This window comes from Pongo pygmaeus, chromosome 9 (genome assembly GCF_028885625.2).
Source record: "Pongo pygmaeus isolate AG05252 chromosome 9, NHGRI_mPonPyg2-v2.0_pri, whole genome shotgun sequence".
NCBI lineage: Eukaryota > Metazoa > Chordata > Mammalia > Primates > Hominidae > Pongo > Pongo pygmaeus.
The window spans coordinates 6,993,667-7,013,991 of record NC_072382.2 but is presented as its reverse complement, the minus strand read 5'-3'; the positions used below and the strand labels follow the sequence as shown (position 1 = coordinate 7,013,991).

Genomic DNA, 20,325 nt, shown 5'->3' with positions numbered 1-20,325 from the left:
CAGGGGATCACTACCACCAAGGTGCGGAGACCGGTAGTGGCCCCGAATGCCTGACCGCACTGTTATTTATTGGATACAACGCAAAAGGGGCAGGGTAAGGAGTGTGAGTCGTCTCCAATGATTGATAAAGTCACGCGAGTCACGTGTCCACCAGACAGGGGGCCCTTCCCTTTTAGGTAGCCGAGGCGGAGAGACAGAGGACAGCTTACATCATTATTTCTTCTATGCTCTTCTCAGAAAGATCAAAGACTTTAATACTTTCACTAATTCTGCTACTACTATTTAGAAGGCAGAGCCAGGTGTACAGAGCATAACATGAATGTGAAACAGAAGCATGACCTCTGAAGCACAGCATCACAGGGAGACAGGCCACCGGACAGCTGTGGGTGGGCCTGACTGATGTCAGGCCTTCCACAAGAGGTGGTGGAGCAGAGCCTTCTCTAACTCCCCCAGGAAAAGGGAGACTCCCTTTCCCAGTCTGCTAAGTAATGGGTGCCTTCCCCAGGCACTGATGCTACCCCTAGACCAAGGTCCGCTAGGTAATGGGTGCCTTCCCAGGAGCTGGTGTTACCACTAGACCAGGGAGCCCTCTAGTGGCCCTGTCCAGGCGTAACAGAGGGCTCACACTCACCTTCTGGTCACTTCTCACCGTGCCCCTTCAGCTCCTATCTCTGTATGGCCTGGTTTTTCCTAGGTTATAATTATAGAACAAAGATTATTATAATATTGGAATAAAGAGTGATGCTACAAACTAATGATTAATGATATTCATATACAATCATATCTATAATCTATTTCTAGTATAACTGTTCTTATTCTATATATTTTCTTTATTATACTGGAACAGCTTGTGCCCTCAGTCTCTTGCCTTGGCACCTGGGTGGCTTGTCGTCCACACCTGTAATCTCAGCACTTGGGGAGGCCGAGGTGGATGGATCACTTGAGGCCAGGAGTTTGAGACCAACCTGGCCAAAAAGGTGAAACTCCGCCTCTACTAAAAATACAAAAAAATTAGCCTGGTGTGGTGGCGGGCACCTGTAATCCCAGCTACTCAGGAGGCTGAGGCAGGAGAATCACTTGAACCTGGGAGGTGGAGGTTGCAGTGACCCAAGATTGCACCACTGCCCTCCAGCCTGGGTGATGGAGCGAGACTCTGTCTTAAAAATAAATAAATAAAAAGATCGAGCAAAACAAAAATAATTACATGAAATTAAGTAATTGATACGAATAATGTTTTTATGACTTAAATGTGAGACTATCACCTCACTTCGTTTTGCAGATTCAAGGAAATTTTCTGTCATAACCTGCCTATAGTTTTTGAGGACTAAACTCTGATTTTTTTGTTCTTATTTTGCTCAAATTCCTCCCTAAGGGGCCTGGGGAGTCACACCCTACAAACCATAAAGTCTCATCAGAGAGGCTTTAATTTTAACCCTATAGCGTGGTCTGCTTTCTGACCTGACTCTGGCATAACCTCACATAACCAATAAGAAAAGAAATCAAAATACTTTAACCCCAAATATATTTCCTTGCCATATCTTGAAACTGCCCTGCAAAGTTGTCTCCTGTGGAAAAAATCTACATTCTGTAGAGAATCCCATTTTCCCTTTTTTCTAACTTCTTTCCAGATCCAGGAGATAATCAGCTAAGAGCCAGGCACCCTGTTATGTTAGATAAGAAACATTTTAGGCCAGTGCAGTGGCTCATGCCTGTAATCCCAGCTCTTTGGGAGGCCAAGGCATGTGGATCACTTGAGGTCAGGAGTTCAAGACCAGACAGGCCAACGTGATGAAACCCCGTCTCTACAAAAATACAAAAATTTGCCAGGTGTGGTGGTGCGCGCCTGTAATCCCAGCTGCTCAGGAGGCTGAGGCAGGCGAATCACTTGAACGCAGGAGGCAGAGGTTGCAGTGAGCCCAGATCACTCCACTGCACTCCAGCCTGGGCAACAGAGCAAGATCCCATCCCCCCGCCAAAAAAAGAAACATTTTACAACCTACTCTCTGAAGCCTGCTATCTGAGAGCTTCCTCTCTCTGCACAATAAAACTTGGTCTCCACAATCCTTTATCTTAACCTGAACATTTCCTTTCTGTTGATCCCAGGTCTTCAGATAAACTCAACCAATTGTCAACCAGAAAAATTTTAAATTTATCTATAGCCTGGAAGCCCCTGCTTTGAGTTGTCCCATCTTTCTGGACCAAACCAACATATATCTTGCACATATTGATTGATGCCTCACGTCTACCTAAAATGTATAAATCCAAGCTGTCACCTGACAGTCTTGGGTACATGTTCTTAGGATGTCCTAAGGGCTGTGTCACGGCCATGGTCATTCATCTTTGGCTCAGAATAAATCTCTTAAATACTGTACAGAGTTTGACTCTTTTGATCGACATTTGCAATAATTTGATCAAGTGTCCTTTGTGAACAAAGGTGGAAGTATTCACTTTTTCTCCCTGCTTGATTCCTACAAAATTCAGAAACTATTCATGAATATTCTTATTTATATATAGTAAAACAAACAAACAAAAACAAACAAACAAAAACCTTGCTCTTAGGGCCGGGCGCAGTGGCTCATGCCTGTAATCCCAGCACTTTCAGAGGCCAAGGCGGGAGGATCACCTGAGGTCAGAATTTCAAGACCAGCCTGGCCAACATGGTGAAACCTCATCTCTACTAAAAATACAACAAATTAGCTAGGCATGGTGGCGGGCACCTGTAATCCCAGCTACTAGGGAGGCTGAGGCAGGAGAATCACTTGAACCCGGGAGGCAGAGGTTGCAGTGAGCCGAGATCGCGCCTCTGTACTCCAGCCTGGGCTACAGAGTGAGATGCCACCTCAAAAAATAAAAAAACAAAAAACAAAAACGAAAAACAAACCCTGGTCCCTATAAGCTGGACACAATTAGAAACATCAATTGTATTACTAAGGTTTGGACTGAAACACCATTTTTAAGAAATGTGGGCTGGGAATGGTGGCTCACACCTGTAATCCCAGCATTCTGGGAGGCTGAGGTAGACTGCTTGGGCCCAGGAGTTCAAGAGCAGCCTGGGCAACATAGTTCTAAATCTGAGATTTCCTTTACGATCAAAGATGGGTGGGAACCCCATTCTACAAGATAAGTGTCAACCTCAGAGAGACAGGCTCTCCAGAACAGATGAATTTATTTGGGAAGACCAGAGGATTCCTATCTGGGCTGTGAGTGCTAGAAAGGATCCCAGGCATACACAGAGGACCACAGCCAAGGGGAAACTTTTAAAGGACAGAAGTCCATGTAAGCTGCTTTTAAACAAGGTTTGTAGGTCACAAGCTGATCACAGGAGTTGGCGATGGTTTTCTGGTGGAGACGGCCGTGGTAGGTAAGCATCTGCAGCTCATCTGGAATACTACAGTCTTGAGGACATGCTTTTGATACGCCCTGTGTCTGGTCTACATGCAGGAGTGTCTTGTGATAAATCCTGTTACGGGCATGTGTGTGTGAGGGCTTCTTTGTGGCCCCCCCGACTCCATTTTATTAGAGTTTGGCATAAGTGACTCCATTTTGGTTCCAGTAACTTTCACATAAGGAAACTGAGGCTCAGAGAAGTCAAGGGACTTGCCCCCAGGTCCCAGTAACGCTGTGCAGTGCAGTGATGCAAACCCCAGTTTTCCCGGTGGATGGAGCTGCTGTGGGTGAGTGCAGGGTGCGGTGTGAACGAGAGGGGTGGTGCAGAGACCATTGTGGGATGTGAGAGGATCCCTGGGGGACGCAGTGCTGGTGCAATTGGGATGGGGCAGAGGTGGAAGTGTGCGTGTGCCTAGAGGGGAGAGCAAAGGCCTGGAGGGCTCCACGCTCTCAACCGTTCAGGGCTGATGCCCCTAAGAAGGCAGGGCACTGTATTTTCCAGGGTGACGCTGCCCCTGCGACTGGGCCTGGCCAACCCTGACCGAGAGGGCAAAGGGTTGGAATTGGGGAGGGTGGGGTGAGTGAGGACACTTGGCATGTTCTGCGGCCTCTTGGCCTCTCTCGAGCAGCGTCCCCCAGAATAGAAGCAAGACCGTGCTTTGCAACCCTGGCAGGCAGGATGCAGTCATGTGACAGCTCCAGCAACCTGAGGCTGGGGGAGCCTGTGGTCTGGAGGAACAATGTGAGTTGGGAGCATAAGCCCCTCATGGCTAGACTCAGGTTTCGTTGGAGGTGGGTAGGACGCTCACAGGAGGGTGCAGCTCTGGGAGCCCATGCCCCAGTGTAACAGCTGCTGGTTCCAGTCGGTATAGGGCGGGTAGCGGATCTCCTTTAACTTCTCTAGGCCGGAGGGGGCGAGCAGGCAGGTGCGGTGGTGGGAGAAGGTGTCGAAGGTGAACTTGCCGTGGTACCGGCCCATCCCACTGTGGCCTGTGTGGGCACAGAGTGCAAGAGCCTTAGGCCAGGCAGACCATGCAGCCCCAGCAGCAGCCCACTGCCCTGGCCAGGGGCACACAGCTGGCAGGGAGCTCAGAGAGAGCCAGGCCACTCACAGAGCCATTTTACAGATAGGAAAACTGAGGCCTTGAGAGGCCCAGGGCACGGATCAAGGTTGAACAGTGAGTGAAGGGACTTCCTGGGTCTGGGGTACCAAAGCCAAGCTTCCCTAGGGGTGGAAATGGGCAGGGACCCACCGACTCCCCCGAGCGGCACAGACAGCAGAGTCACGAAGCTGAAGCCCTCGTTGCCTCCAAAGCTGCCGCTGCTGGTCCGCTCCAGCATCTGGTTCACAACCTGCCAGGGAGTGGGAAGGTGGGTGTTGGGCTCCAGTCATGGGAAGAGGGCTTGAGCCCCGCACATTCCACAGCGGAGGTGAGCCTCATCCTCACCTGCCCGTCTACCCTCTAACGGGCAATAATCTCCGCTCTAAGCGTCTTCTGGGGACAGCACCCTCTCAGTGATGGGCGGGGTGCCATGGGGGTGATTACCACCACGGCGCAAAGACCAGGAAGCCCTGCAGGACCGTGGGGAGCCGGCAGCCTTGAGTTGTGACGGTGAGGTTAGGATGCTGCAGTGCGGTATGCAGGCCCCACTGCGACCCGCTGGGCTCTATCAGGCCCCCGCTCTACTCTGTCCCTGACCTCCATTCGGGGCCTCTGATTGCCCATGCAGAACCTTTGCACAGTCCAGGTGCAGGCTCCTCCGGCCAGGACAGAGGACGGGCCCGCTACGTGTCTGGTGGGTTTGGACCCTGTCCTCTCTGCCAGGCATCCTTGCGCCGGATGCAGTGGTACCAGGTGGCCTAGATATAGTCACCCTGGAGGCATCTGCTGCTCTAAAGCCCTGCTGGGAAGGGCTGTGAAAGGAAAGGTGCCAGTCTGTGCCCCTTTCAGCCCCTCCATTGTCCCCAGCCCGGCCGCACCCCCACCTGGCTGCTGTTGGAGAAGGCGTACAGGGCCAGGGGCTTCTCCCGCCGGTTGATGAACTCGATGGCCTCGTCCATGCTCCGCACGTTCACGATGGGCAGGATGGGCCCGAAGATCTCCTCCTGCATCACAGGCTCCGTCTCCTGCACGTCCACCAGCACCGTGGGGGCTGCGGGCACCAGAGACGGCTCAGCCCCGAGGCCACAGTCAGGACCGCCCCCAGGGATGGGGGTAGAGGTGGGGACAGGGCCACGGGCCAGGGCTCCAGGCCAGGATCCCAAGGTCTGACTTCCCAGCGCTTTAGGCTTTGGAGTGTTTAGGGAAGAAAGTCTCTCCACAGCCCCCCAGAAGGGACCCTAAGACTTCCCCAGCCTGCTCAGGGCCTGTGGGGTGCAGAGAATACCCGACCTTGGTCTCACAGTCAGGGGTGATGGGATCTCAGAACCTTGGAGTTCATGAGGCAACAGCGTCCCAGAATGTTGGAGCTGCAGTGTCCTGTGAGCTGCTGAGTCGTACGGCCCAGGAGACTGGGGGCTCAGGATGGGGCCGTCAGAGTTTAGAACCTGGGGATCATGGGCTCGGAGAATTGGAGGTTATAGCCTTTCAGGACAACCAGTGATGGGATGGGAGTTCATCTTAGCACGCTGGGCCCTGGAGCTCTGGGATCTGAGCTCAGCGAATCCAGGGCTGAGGGACTAGAGTTTGGCCTTGTGGGGCCACAGGCTCAGAAGCACAGAGATGGAATCATGGCACCGGAGCTGTGGCTCAAGTCCAGGCTCTGATAGTGGGGCTGGGTTTCAGGTGCGAGTCCAGACTCGTGGCCCAGCTGTGGGCCTTCCAGTGAGGAGGGGTCTTGGCAGCAGGACTCACCGATGTAGCGATCGCTCTCGTCGCTCTGGCCCCCAATGGCCACGCGGCCGCAGCCCAGCAATGCCCGCAGCCGCTGGAACTGTTTCTGGTTGATGATGCGGCCCAGGTTTGGGGAGCTCTGGGGGTCATCGCCATAGAAACGGGTGATGGTGCTCTGCAGGGCGAGCAGCAGCCTCTCCTGCATCTCGGGGCTGCACAGGATGTAATCGGGGGCCACGCAGGTCTGGCCGGCGTTGAAGTAGCGGAACCAGGCCACACGGTTGGCCACGGTCTGGGGGTCGCAGTTGTCGTCCACGTAGCAAGGGTTCTTGCCCCCCAGCTCCAGGGTGACAGGTGTCAGGTGCTTGGCGGCAGCAGTCATGACAATCTTGCCCACACGAGGGCTCCCTGGGCATGGAAGGAAACCAGAGTGGCCAGTCAGTGACCTGGACCAGGCGGGATGGCCCAGCCCAGAGCCCGCTCCTCCCTGGAGAGGTGTTGGAGTTAGCAGGCTTCCTAGGGACACAGTGAGGAGACCCCATCCTCAGCTGGCCTTGACCACACGCTCCAGGCACCTGACTCTTGCCCGCTTTCTTCATAGAAAGTACTGGCCCGCCTCATCCTTCTCCTGGCCGGTCTGGCTCACCCACTGGGACCTGCCTCCAGCCTGGCCACCCCTGGATCCAATTGCTCCAATGTGCCCAGGGCCTGGCCTGTGCAGGCAGATGGCCTCTGTGCCAGCTCCAGCTCCCCACGTGCCGCCGCTGCTGGCCCCAGCCTCCTCCCTCCACAACCTTCTCACCTTCTCTCCTGCTGATCCCCTCCACCTACTCTGGGACCCTGGCCTGGCCCCCTCACCTGTGAAGAAGATGTAGTCAAACTTGTGCTCTAGCAGCTGCCCTGTCTCCTGGGGTCCGCCCAGCACCACGGCAAAGCAGCTCTACAAGGCGGGATGAGCGGCTCAGGGGCGGCTCGGGGGCGGGCTCGGGGGCCAGCCGGGCCTCCTCAGCCCGCAGGGGTGAGGTATGGGGACGTCGGGCACTGCTGGGGCAGGGCCACCCTCACCTGGTCCAGGTACTGGGGCAGCACCTCAGCCAGGACCTTCTCTGTGCCCTGGCTGATTTCTGACGGCTTCAGCACCACGCAATTCCCTGCAGGAGCAGATGGGGACGTCATTGGGGGAGCGCAGTGTCCCCATGCCCAACCAGGGGCTGGGCTCAGAGGGCATGTGAGGCCCAGGGTGCCTCATAGCAGGATTCCAGGGACCTCTTTGGGAGGGGCTACTGGGCGGGGAGAGCATGGGGTTCGGAACGCCCTCCTCACCTGCAGCGAGGGCGCCCACCAGGGGCACCAGGGTCAGGTTCACGGGGTAGTTCCAGGGTACAATGATGAGGACCAGGCCAAAGGGTTCCTTCCGGATGAAGACCGAGTCCAGCTTCGTGAACTGAGGCACAGGGCAGATGGTGAGGCCCTGCCAAGGGCCACCCCAAAGCCCACCTACTGCACACTTGGGGCCTCAGCTCCCTGTGCGATGGAATCCCAGGAAAGATGAGAAAATCAGTGACTCGCCCGGGGCAGAAGGGGCAGAAGGGGGCCCGGGCCAGAGCTGCCCGGTGCCCTGCCCTGCCCTCCCGCCGCCTGCCAGCAGGGCTCACCAGGTTTGTGGACCCCGGTTCGTCCTTCATCCAGGCCTGCAGGTTCTTGAGAGCGTAGTCGACCTCGTTCTGGCAAAGGAGGAGCTCGGATATGTCTGCCTCGATGGCTGACTGTGGTGGATGTGGAATTCAGAGTGGAAAGGGAGGGGTCTAGAATTTGAGGAGGGCACACGCAGGCACCACCACCACCGGACAGCTAAACACAGCTCCTATGGGAGGCACTGCGGTCCCCTGGGAACTGCGCATGGCTGCAATTCTGATCTGTGACTTCCTAGCTGTGTGGCCTTGGGCAAGCAATGTTAACCCCTGAGTGCCTCAGTTTCCTCATCCGCAACATGGGGACAGCCATGGAGCCTGCATCACAGGGTGGCTGTGACTGTTCAGGAGTGAAGGTCAGGTGCCTGCCACACTCCACATGCCAGGGAGGGGGTCTGTTAAACAAACAGGAATAAAACTAGGGACATAGCCAGTCACTAGGGGGCACGGAGCCTCCTGAAAGAGGACAGGGATGCCGCTCCAGCCCCTGCCTGGGCCCACCCTCCACGGCCCACCTTATGCAGGTCCTGGGCCAGCACGTCGCGCAGAAGTTGCTTGTTTTCTTGAAGGAAGCGGCCCAGGCCCTGGAGCTGCACAGCCCGGAACTCGGCCGGCCGTGTGCGCCCTGAGTTGAAGGCCTCCTGCAGCCGCCGCAGCGTGTCCTTGAAGGGGTCCATCCTGCCGGACGGGGCGGCGTGTACTGGGTGGCCAGGGCTGCCCCTCCTTCATGGGCACCCTCCAGCCACCCCAGGGTCTGCACACCCTTCCCCACCTGCACCCACGGGGGCTCACAGACACCCCACCTCATACACACACAGACCCACTCGAAGGACCCCACGGGGCTGGGGCTGCCTGCACCCCCCCCAACTCACCTGCCTCCCAGGTGCACCCATGTGGGAGGGCCCTGGGCTTGACCTCCCCGACTCCAGGAAGGGGATCCCCCTCCTGGGCGCCCTGGAAGCCCAACACACCCACCTTGGGTGACCCTGCTGCCCACTATCCCAGCTCTTCCCTTCACTTCCCCTCCTTGCGCAGACACACACCCACCCACGCTGGCACCTGGCCACCCCTCCACCCAGACCACTCAGATGGAACAGAGCTCTTCCCTGGGCCTCCCTCCCTTCTGGGACTAAGCGGGGGACTCGGAGGGTTCTTTGCTTCAGAGATCACAGAGCTTTGAGGTTGCAGATGGGGAAACTGAAGCCATAGGCATGCCGTAGCGCTGAGGAGGGTTTGGCACCTGCTCTGGGGAGGGGGTGGCACTCGGTTGGTTGTAGAAGGAAGCAGGAGCAGAAGAGAGAGCTCCGGGGCTGGTATGGTGGGCACAGGGGGCAGGTGGGGGTAGGTTGGCAGAACTGAGACTGCCCCAGGGCATGAACCCCTCTGGGCTTTAGCCTGAGGGCCCAAGGGAACCTCAGTGGGGTCTGGAGAGGAGGAAGGACCGGGACCCTGGGGGTGGGGGAAGGGGCCCAGGGGGACACTCAGGAGGATTGCCAGGCACCTAGCAACGGGATTCTGAGCATCCCAGCCCAGGGGCTCAAGAATGGTGCACAAATCCTGTGTCTTTGTGTATCCGTGTGTCTGTGTGTGTCTTTGTGTCTGTGTGTCTTTGTATAGCTTTGTGTCTTTGTGTGCCTATGTGTGTGTCTGTGTGTGTATGGCTGTCTGTCTTTGTGTGTGTATGGGTGTCTGTGTGTGTCTGTGTATGTATGGGTGCTGTGTGTCTTTGTGTGTATGGGTGTCTGTGTGTGTATGGGTGCTTTGTGTCTGTACGTGTATGGGAGTCTGTGTTTATGGGTGTGTGTATGTGTGTATGGGTGTCTGTGTCTCTTTGTGTGTATGGGTGTCTGTGTGTGTATGTGTATGTGGGTGTCTGTGTGTCTTTGTGTGTATGGATGTCTGTGTCTCTGCGTGTATGGGTGTCTGTGTGTCTTTGTGTGTCCGTGTGTCTTTGTGTGTCTGTGTGTCTTTGTGTGGGTGTCTGTGTTTCTTTGTGTGTCTGTGTGTCTTTGTGTTCTGTGCATCTTCATGTGTATGGCTATGTGTGTGTCTGTGTCTTTGTGTGCCTTTCTGTGTATGGGTGTCTGTGTGTGTATAGGTGTCTGTCTCTTTGTGTGTATGGGTGTCTGTGTGTCTTTGTGTGTCTGTATGTCTTTGTGTGTCTGAGTGTCTGTGTCTGAGTGTGTATGGGTGTCTGTGTGTCTGTGTCTTTGTGTTTCTTTGTGTGTATGAGTGTGTCTGTGTTTATGTGTGTCTGTGTGTCTTTGTGTGTATGGGTGTCTGTGTGTGTACAGGTGTCTGTGTCTCTTTGTGTGTATGGATGTCTGTGTGTCTTTGTGTGTATGGGTGTCTGCGTGTCTGTGTGTGTATGGGAGTCTGTGTCTTCGTGTCTATGGGTGTCTCTGTGTCTGTGTCTTTGTGTGTATCGGTGTCTGTGTGTGTATGGGTGTCTGTGTGTCTGTGTGTGTATGTGTGTCTGTGGGTCTGTGTGCATCTGTGTCTTTGTGTGTATGGGTATCTGTGGGTCTGTGTGTATATAGGTGTCTTTGGGTCTGTGTGTGTCTGTGTGTCTGTGTGTTTGTGTGTGTCTGTGTGTGCCTGTATGTGTCTGTGTGTGTATGGGTGTCTGTGTGTCTATGTGTGTATGGGTGTCTGTGTCTGGGTGTCTGTGTGTCTGTGTGTGTATGGGTGTCTGTGTGTTTGTGTGTCTGTCTTTGTGTGTATGGGTGTGTGTGTGTCTGTGTGTGTATGGGTGTCTATGTGTCTGTGTGTATCTGTATGTGTATGAGTGTCTGTGTCTGTGTGTGTATCAGTGTCTGTGTGTGTATGGGTGTCGGTGTGTGTCTGTGTGTGTGTGTCTGTGTGTCTGTGCGTTTCTATGTGTATATGGGAGTCTGTGTGTGTGTATGGGTGTCTGTGTGTATCTGTGTGTGTATGGGTGTCTGTGTGTGTGTCTATTGGTGTCTGTGTGTCTGTGTGTGTCTCTGTGTGTATGGGTGTCTTTGTGTCTGTATCTGTGTATGTATGGGTGTCCGTGTGTCTCTGTGTCTGTGTGTATGGGTGTCTGTGTGTCTGTATGTGTCTGTTTTTGTGTGTGTATGGGTGTCTGTGTGTCTGTGTGTGTATGGGTATCTGTGTGTGTGTATGGGTGTCTGTGTGTCCGTGTGTGTCCGTGTGTATGTGTGTCTGTGTGTCTCTGTGTGTTTACAGGTATGTGTCTGTGTGTGTATCGATGTCTGTGTGTGTGTCTGTGTTTGTATAGGTGTTTGTGTGTGTGTCTGTGTGTGTCTCGGTGTCTGTGTGTGTGTGTCTGTGTGTGTATGGATGTCTGTATGTGTGTATGGGTGTGTATGGGTGTCTGTGTGTCTGTGTGTGTATGGGTGTCTGTATGTATCAGTGTCTGTGTCTATGGGTGTCTGTGTGTCTGTGTGTGTATGGGTGCTCTGTCCATGTGTGTCTGTGTATGGGTGCTGTATGTGTATGGGTGTGTGTGTGTCCATGTGTGTCTGTATGTGTATGGGTGTCTGTGTGCATATGGGTGTCTGTGTGTATGGGTGTGTGTGTATGGGTATCTGTGTCCATGTGTGTCTGTGTGTGTCTGTGTGTCTGTGTGTGTATGGGTGTCTGTGTGCGTATGGGTGTCTGTGTCCACGTGTGTCTGTGTGTGTATGGGTGTCTGTGTCCATGTGTGTCTGTATGTATATGGGTGTCTGTGTCCATGTGTGTCTGTGTGTGTATGGGTGTCTGTGTGCGTATGGGTGTCTGTGTGCATATGGGTGTCTGTGTGTGTGTGTGTATGGGTGTGTGTGTATGGGTATCTGTGTCTGTGTGTGTCTGTGTGTCTGTGTGTGTATGGGTGTGTGTGTCCATGTGTGTCTGTGTGTGTATGGGTGTCTGTGTGTGTATGGGTGTCTGTGTCCATGTGTGTCTGTGTGTGTATGGGTGTCTGTGTGTGTATGGGTGTCTGTGTGTCCATGTGTGTCTGTGTGTGTATGGGTGTCTGTGTGTGTATGGGTGTCTGTGTGTCCATGTGTGTCTGTGTGTGTATGGGTGTCTGTGTGTGTATGGGTGTCTGTGTCCATGTGTGTCTGTGTGTGTATGGGTGTCTGTGTGTGTATGGGTGTCTGTGTGTCCATGTGTGTCTGTGTGTGTATGGGTGTCTGTGTGTGTATGGGTGTCTGTGTGTCCATGTGTGTCTGTGTGTGTATGGGTGCTCTGTCCATGTGTGTCTGTGTATGGGTGCTGTATGTGTATTGGTGTGTGTGTCCATGTGTGTTTGTGTGTGTATGGGTGTCTGTGTGTGTATGGGTGTCTGTATGTGTATGGGTGTCTGTGTGCATATGGGTGTCTGTGTGTATGGATGTGTGTGTATGGGTATCTGTGTCCATGTGTGTCTGTGTGTGTCTGTGTGTCTGTGTGCGTATGGGTGTCTGTGTGCGTATGGGTGTCTGTGTGTGTATGGGTGTCTGTGTCCACGTGTGTCTGTGTGTGTATGGGTGTCTGTGTGTGTATGGGTATCTGTGTCCATGTGTGTCTGTGTGTGTATGGGTGTCTGTGTGTGTATGGGTATCTGTGTCCATGTGTGTCTGTGTGTGTATGGGTGTCTGTGTGTGTATGGGTGTCTGTGTGTCCATGTGTGTCTGTGTGTGTATGGGTGTCTTTGTCCGTGTGTGGTGTGTGTGTCTGCGTGTGGACTTGGGTTATCTCAGCCCTCAGCTGCAGGTCACAGGGCTGTACCCAGGGCTGCTGCCTCAGACCTGCATTGCTGAGGGCAGTGGGGGTGTGTGGTGAGCAGGGACTTGGCATCCCCAGTGAGTGTCCTGGAGGCCAGTGGCCCCATTTGCACTTGCACTGCCCCAGGCACTCTTGTCATATGTGATGCAGGGACAGTGCTCCCCCGTGGACAGAGCCAGCTGAACCAATGGCAGAAGTCCATGTCCTTATGAATGACAAGATGAGGAGAGCAGCCCCTGCCCGGCTCAGGTCCCAGCTGAAGAATGTGGGGAGACAGGAAGCCATGCGGGGCACCTTCCTGGCCACACCTGCAGATGCAGCGTCCCTCCCCTGGGCAGCGTGGTCACATTCCTGGCACAGGACCCCCACGTTCAGTGTGCGGCCCCCCCGCATGAGGGCCTGGAGGAGGACGCAGCATATAGGGCTCCGCAAATATTCATCTCCTGTCTTTGCTGAAGCCCTGTCTTGGACTAGAACCTGGGTGGGGCCTGGGCCCTTCTCTGGTAGCGGGCAGTATTGGCCTGGAGCGCTTCCAGGTCCCAGGTTCCAGGGCCCTGACCCAAAGCTCTGCCTGGAATGCGAGCATCAGTAGCCTCCACCTGGCGCTCAAGCAGCTCCTGGTCACGTCGGCTCAGCTCTAACCTCTTCCATGACTCCCTGGTGCCTTTGGAGGGATGACAGCCTCCGCCGTGAATCAAGACCCAGACTGGAGGAGTCTGGGATGAGCTATGGCACACAGGTGTCCTGATGTTCATCCCAGGAACCTGGCCTCAGCATGGTCACAGCTTTCCCAGGTGAGGCAGGTGGGGCAGAGGAACTCCTGCCCTTTCTGGGCAGTCATTGCCTGTCCTCACGTGTGCACATCTGGTGCTCGGTGAAATAATCACGGAGCCAGCAGCATCTGCCTGACGGATGAGGAAACAAGATGGGGGCTGGAGCTGGACCTGAGCCCTGCCTCTCATGCAAGGTGCTTTCTTGTCTCGCCCACCTGCTGCAGGGCAGGGGTCCAGGCGCTTGCTGGGGCAGGGCTGACTGGTGTGAAAGGAAAATATCTTGGACCCCCAAAATCAGTAAGCTAAAAGGAAAATTCAAGCTAGAAACTGATCAGGGCCAACCTGCCTCCCCCCCTCCCTTTTTTTTTTTGGGGACGGAGTTTCACTCTTGTTGCCCAGGCTGGAGTGCAATGGTGCGATCTCAGGTCACCACAACCTCTGCCTCCCAGGTTCAAGCAATTCTCCTGCCTCAGCCTCCCGAGTAGCTGGGATTACAGGCATGCACCACCATGCCCAGATAATTTTGTATTTTTAGTAGAGACGGGGTTCCTCCACGTTGAGGCTGGTCTCGAACTCCTGACCGCAGGTGATCCGCCCGCCTCGGCCTCCCAAAGTGCTGGGATTACAGGCAAGAGCCAGCTTGCCGGCCCCTGCCTCCCATTTTATTCACAGCCACCCCTCTGCTCACCGAGATAGATGCATATTCTGATTGCCTCCTTTGGAAAGGCTCATCAGAAACTCAAAAGAATGCAGTCTCTCACCTACCTGTGACCTGGAAGCACCCCCAACCCTCACCCCCACCCCCTGCTTCAAGCTGTCCCTGCCTTTCTGGATGGAACCAATGTACTTCATATATATATATATATATATTTTTTTTTTATATATATATATTTTATGTGTATGTGTGTGTGTGTGTGTGTGTGTATATATATATATATATATTTTTTTAGACAGACTTTCTCTCTTGTTGCCCAGGCCGGAGTGCAGTGGCGCGATCTCAGCTCACTGCAACCTCCACCTCCCAGATTCAAGCGATTCTCCTACCTCAGCCTCCTGAGTAGCTGGGATTATAGGTGCCTGCCACCAAGCCCGGCTAATTTTGTATTTTTGGTAGAGACAGGGTTTCACCATGTTGGTCAGGCTGGTCTAAAACTCCCGACCTCAGGTGATCTGCCCGCCTTGGCCTCCTAAAGTGCTGGGATTACAGGCGTGAGCCACCACGCCCGGCCTTCTTACATATATTGATTGCTGTCTCCTGTCTCCCTAAAATGTGTAAACCAAGCTGTGCCCCAACCACCTTGGGCACATGCCATCAGGACATCCCCAGGCTGTGTCACAGGTGCACGTCCTCAACCTTGCCAAAATTAACTTTTTTTTTTTTTTTTAAGATGGAATCTCGTTCTGTCACCCAGGCTGGAGTGCAACTGGTGTGATCTCGGCTCACTGCAACCTCTGCCTCCCAAGTTCAAATGATTCTCCTGCCTCAGCTTCCCGAGTGGCCAGGATTACAGGCATGTGTCCCTACGCCCACTTAATTTTTATAATTTTTAGTAGGGACAGGATTTCACCATGTTGGCCAGGTTGGTTTCGAACTCCTGTCCTCAAGTGATCCACCCGACTCAGCCTCGTAAAGTACTGGGATTACAGGCGTGAGTCACCACGCCTGGCCACAAAATGAACTTCCTTTTTTTTGACGGAGTCTCGCTCTGTTGCCCAGGCTAGAGTGCAGTGGTGCGATCTTTGCTGACTGCAAACTCTGCCTCCCGGGTTCATGCCATTCTCCTGCCTCAGTCTCCCAAGTAGCTGGGACTACAGGTGCCTGCCACCACACCCAGCTTATTTTTTGTATTTTTAGTAGAGACGGGGTTTCACCGTGTTAGCCAGGATGGTCTCGATCTCCTGACCTCATTAACCGCCCGCCTCGGCCTCCCAAAGTGCTGGGATTACAGGCAAAATAAACTTTCTGAATTAACTGAGACCTGTCTCAGATTTTCTGGGTTTGCACTGGGGACCCCTGGCTGCTCACCAGGCAGTTCCTGACTGGACCTGGTTCCCATAGGTGACCACTGCAGACTTGGCCAGCCCTCACAGAGCTCACAGTCCACACATGGAACAATGATATCATCACAAACATGATCGGTGCAGCCTGGGCTTCTTCTAGAGGCGGCCAGAGACCTACCACTGGCTCTGACTGCCGTGGGGAGGCCGTATGGGAGGGCCTCTTGGAGGGCAGGTGATCTGGACAGAGGGACCAACGTGTGCAAAAGCCCTATGGGGGCAGATGCTGAGAAATAAGACACACGAGAAGGTGGAGGCCTGATGGGACCTGTTATATGGAGAGGGGACTCATTCCCTTGGCAGTGGCCACGCCTGGTGCAGAGCCCAGAAGGAAGTCAGAGCTGGCATCTGGGGCCAGGTAGCTGGCATGCACATCTCATTTGAGCCTCACAGCTATTATTATTATTACCCACTTGGAAGGACAGGGAAAAGGAGGCTCCGAGAGATGACCTGATTTGCCCTCCTCACAGCCTCAGTGTGAGGAGGGAGGCCCCCAGTCCCTCTCCTCACAACAGCCTTGTGACCACGTGCCAATGTGTGCCTCGCGCCTTTCACTGTCTTCTCAACATCTTCCTGAAGCTTCCAGACTTTCTAAATGTGAATGTAGTATTTCTAGAACCAGAAAGAAGCAATGCGTGTTGCTTTTTAACATCTGAAACCAAAGATCCAACTTTCGCCTTAACTCCCAAGAATCTCTCTGCTTCCAATCCCCGATTCTCTGGCACCTCCTGATCACAGCCCTGGTGCCCCCAACCGAATCCTTGTCTGTCCACAGAGCTGCCTTCTCCCCTAACCTGGGAGCTCCTCAAAGGCAGGACGGGGTCTGTCCCCATCCCTGGGGCTCCTGGGGAACAGGCTTCATTTCTGTGGGTGCTTCCCAGGACCCTGCCAAAGAGCAAAGTGAGGCTCAGAAGACACCAGTGCCCACCTCCCTCTCCTGAGCAAGCCCCTTGCACATGGCCCCTGCAGCCACAGGCCCCTTGGTGGGCTTGCCTCTGACCCACGGGCCATGGGCACACATCCCCTTCCCTCCATACCCCTGGTTCCCACCAGTGTCCTTTACCCTGAGCTCCCTCTGCCCGGCCCTCACCCCTGTAGCCCCACATACCCCAGCGTGAGCTCTGCCCCTGGGTCCTTCGCTGCACCTCCACTCCCTTTCTTGGACATGCTGCCTCCAGATGCGCAGGCTCTGCTCCTACTCCCAGGCCTCAGCCCTGCTCTGCTGACTGCGATCCTCCCAGGAGCCTGGCAGCTCCCAAACCAACTCCCGTGCCCACGCCTGGCAATGGGGTAATCAATGGGGTGATGCTCAGTGTTACCCAACAGGCGTGGGGCAGGGCTGCACCTCCTAATTCCCACGCCTACCCTTTTCTCACTGCCAGGACCTACAGCTGCTCAGTGTCTGCCCTGTTCTTCCAGAGCCCTGCCCCCAGGGACCACACTGCACAGCCAGCTTGGGAACAGGTTAGACAAGTCAAGGCTGTCTGAGGCTTTGCTCTGTGTTTCCTGGAATGGGCTAGCAGGGAGTTACCTGATCAGGAAAAAAGACCCCCAGGGGAAGGTCACAGGATGAAAATATCAGCAGGATCCTGGTGGCAAATGCTGCCTTCACCAGGAAGTCCTCCCAGGCCCCAGCCACAGTGGCCCCATGCCCCCCATGTCCCTCCTAGGGTCTCTATGCTACATCTTCATCTCCCTCCTCTCCTGTCCTCACTCTTCAGGCTTCGCAGGTCAAGATGAGCAACTGTGGCTCTATTTCCACTCTCAGTGTGCCCAGCTGGCATACTCAGGGCAGAGGAAGGGGCTGAGACCTTTGCAGAGAGACCCTTGATGGGCGACGGCACTGGTAGCTCTAGGATGGTGCATTGTTCATTGGTTTGTTTATTTATTTACTGTGCAACCGTGGGTAGGTTACTTAACGTCTCTGAGCCTTTCGGAAGTAACGATAATACCTAATTGCCATGGTTCTTGAGAGGGTCACAGAGGGAGACGTGAGAATGGAAAAGGCAGATCACAGCTCCTGGCACAAAATCAGTGCCCCTCAACGTTGCCTGCTAATGTTTCCACAAGTATTTGCTGAGTACCTTCTAGGTTCCAGGGAGCAGAATGAGCTCAGGTCCCGCCACTGTCCTTCATGGATGGCCTGACCCTGTCCCCACCCCACCTTCCCCCGAGCCTGAGACCAAGGACACGCCCTGCTGAGAGCTGTAGAGAGTCTCTTGGCAGAGTGTGCAGCCCTGTGGGCAGGAGGGACGTCTGAGATAACTTGGTTGTGATTAGAGACAGCCCAAAGGAGGCCACAGCCTGTGACCAAGCCCTGGCCCCGGAATCTTTGGTAGCTAAGGATGTAAATGCCAATGTGACACCACGAAGAGATCTCAGGATGGGGAAGGGGATACAGGGCAGAATGCTAGGGCCCATCTCAGAGCAGCAGATGGGTTATGGCTACTGGGGAGGCCCACTGCCTCCAGACCACTGAATTGTACACTGTAAATGGGTGAGTTGTATGGGATGTGAATGCTATCTCAATAAGCTGTTTTGTTTTGTTTTGTTAAACTGAACTGACAAGAAGCCTGAACAGGCTATAAATACATTAAAATATGCTCAACCTCAGTAGCAATTGTTAAAATGTAAAATAGGTCGGGTTCTGTGGCTCATGCCTGTAATCCCAGCACTTTGTGAGGCCGAGGCTGGTGGATCACTTGAGGTTAGGAGTTCCAGACCAGCCTGGCCAACATGGTGAAACCCTGTCTGTACTAAAAATACAAAAAATTAGCCGGGCATGGTGGCATGTGCCTGTAATCCCAGCTACTCGGAAGGCTGAGGCAGGAGAATTGCTAGAACCTAGGAGGCGGAGGTTGCAGTGAGCCGAGATCACACCATTGCACTCCAGCCTGGGCAACAAGAGAAAAATGAAATCATATCAGGCATGCTCTTAGACCACAGTGGAATAAAACTGGAAATCAACTCCAAAAAGAACCCTCAAAACCACGCAAATAACTGGAAATTAAATAACCTGCTCTTGAATGAGCATTGGGTCAAAAACAAAATCAAGATGGAAATTAAAAAATGCTTCAAAGTGAATGACAATAGTGACATAACCTATCAAAACCTCTGGGATACAGCTAAGGCTGTGCTAAGAGGAAAGTTCATAGCCCTAAATGCCTACATCAAAAAGTCTGAAAGAGCACAGACAATCTAAGGTCACACCTCAAGGAACAGAGGAACAAGAACAATCCAAACCCAAACCAAGCAGAAGAAAGGAAATAACCAAGATTAGAGCAGAACTAAATGAAATTGAAACAGAAAAAATATACAAAAGGTAAATGAAACAAAAAGCTTGTTCTTTGAAAAGATAAATAAAATTGATAGACCATTAGCAAGATTAACCAAGAAAAGAAGAGAGAAAATCCTAATAACCTCACTGAGAAATGAAACAGGAGATATTACAACTGACACCACTGAAATACAAAAGAGCATTCAAGGCTATGGTGAACACCTTTACACACATAAACTAGAAAACCTAGAAGCGATGGATAAATTCCTGGAAAAATACAACCCCCCTAGTTTAAATCAGGAAGAATTAGATACCCTGAACAGGCCAATAACAAGCAGCGGGATGGAAGTGGTAATTTTAAAATTGCCAACAAAAAGAAAGTCCAGGACCAGAAGGATTCACAGCAGAATTTTACCAGACAGTCAAAGAAGAATTGGTACCAATCCTTTTGACACTATTCCACAAGATAGAGAAAGAAGAAACCCTCCCTAATTCATTCTATGAAGCCAGCATCACCCTAATACCAAAACCAGGAAAGGACACAACCAAAAAAGAAAATGACAGACTGATATCCTTGATGAACATAGATGCTAAAATCCTTAACAATATACTAGCTAACTGAATTCAACACTATATCAAAAAGATAATCCACCATGATCAAGTGGGTTTCATACCAGAGATGCAGGGGTGGTTTAATGTAGGCAAGTCAATAAATGTGATACATCACATAACCAGAATTAAAAACGAAAATCACATGATCATCTCAATAGATGCAGAAAAAGCATTTGACAAAATCCAGCATCCTTTTATGATTAAAAGCCTCAGCAAAATCAGTATACAAGGGATATATCTTAATGTAATAAAAGCCATCTATGACAAAACCACAGCCAACATAATACTGAATGGGAAAAAGTTGAAAGCCTTCCTGCAGAGAACCGGAACAAGACAAGGATGCCCACTCTCACCACTCCTCTTCAACATAGTACTGGCAGTCCTAGCCAGAGCAATCAGACAAGAGGAAGAAATAAGGGCCATCCAAATCAATAAAAAGGAAGTCAAACTGTCCCTGTTTGCTGATGATATAATTGTTTATCTTGAAAACCCTAAGGACTCCTCCAGAAAGATCCTAAAACTGATAAAAGAATTCAGCAAAGTTTCTGGATACAAAATTAACGTACACAAATCAGTAGCTCTTCTATCCACCAACAGCGACCAAGCAGAGAATCAAATCAAGAACTCAACCCCTTTGACAATAGCAAAAAAAAAAACAAACAAACAAACTTTAGAATATACCTAACAAAGAAGTCGAAAGACCTCTAAAGGAAAACTACAAAACACTGCTAAAAGAAATCATAGATGACACAAACAAATGGAAACACATCCCATGCTCAAGGATGGGTAGAATCAGTATTGTGAAGATGGCCATACTGCCAAAAGCAATCTACAAATTCAACACAATCTCCATCAAAACACCACCATCTTTCTTCATAGAGTTAGAAAAAACAATTCTAAAATTCATATGGAACCAAAAAAGAGCCCGCATAGCCAAAGCAAGACTAAGCCAAAAGAAC

The 20,325-nt window shown here is 52.5% G+C and overlaps 1 protein-coding gene across 3 annotated transcripts; it reads right to left on the bottom strand.

The window, feature by feature from the left end:
• ALDH3B2 (aldehyde dehydrogenase 3 family member B2) lies at nucleotides 1-16,747 on the bottom strand. Of its 3 annotated transcripts, none has more exons than XM_054440208.1 (12): nucleotides 16,586-16,747; nucleotides 8,428-8,590; nucleotides 7,877-7,987; nucleotides 7,545-7,665; nucleotides 7,287-7,372; nucleotides 7,080-7,161; nucleotides 6,243-6,629; nucleotides 5,375-5,541; nucleotides 4,641-4,740; nucleotides 4,197-4,377; nucleotides 632-690; nucleotides 1-169 (listed from the first exon to the last, which is right to left on the bottom strand). In XM_054440208.1, the coding sequence occupies exons 1-11, from the start codon at nucleotides 16,642-16,644 to the stop codon at nucleotides 666-668; spliced, it is 1,482 nt and encodes a 493-aa protein (XP_054296183.1). In that variant the 5' UTR covers nucleotides 16,645-16,747; the 3' UTR covers nucleotides 1-169; nucleotides 632-665. The 3 variants fall into 3 exon arrangements, with proteins under 3 accessions (XP_054296183.1, XP_054296184.1, XP_054296185.1); XM_054440209.1 differs by having other exon boundaries at nucleotides 7,877-7,945; XM_054440210.1 differs by lacking the exon at nucleotides 16,586-16,747 and having other exon boundaries at nucleotides 7,877-8,307; nucleotides 8,428-8,538.
• Nucleotides 16,748-20,325: the final 3,578 nt, after the last annotated feature.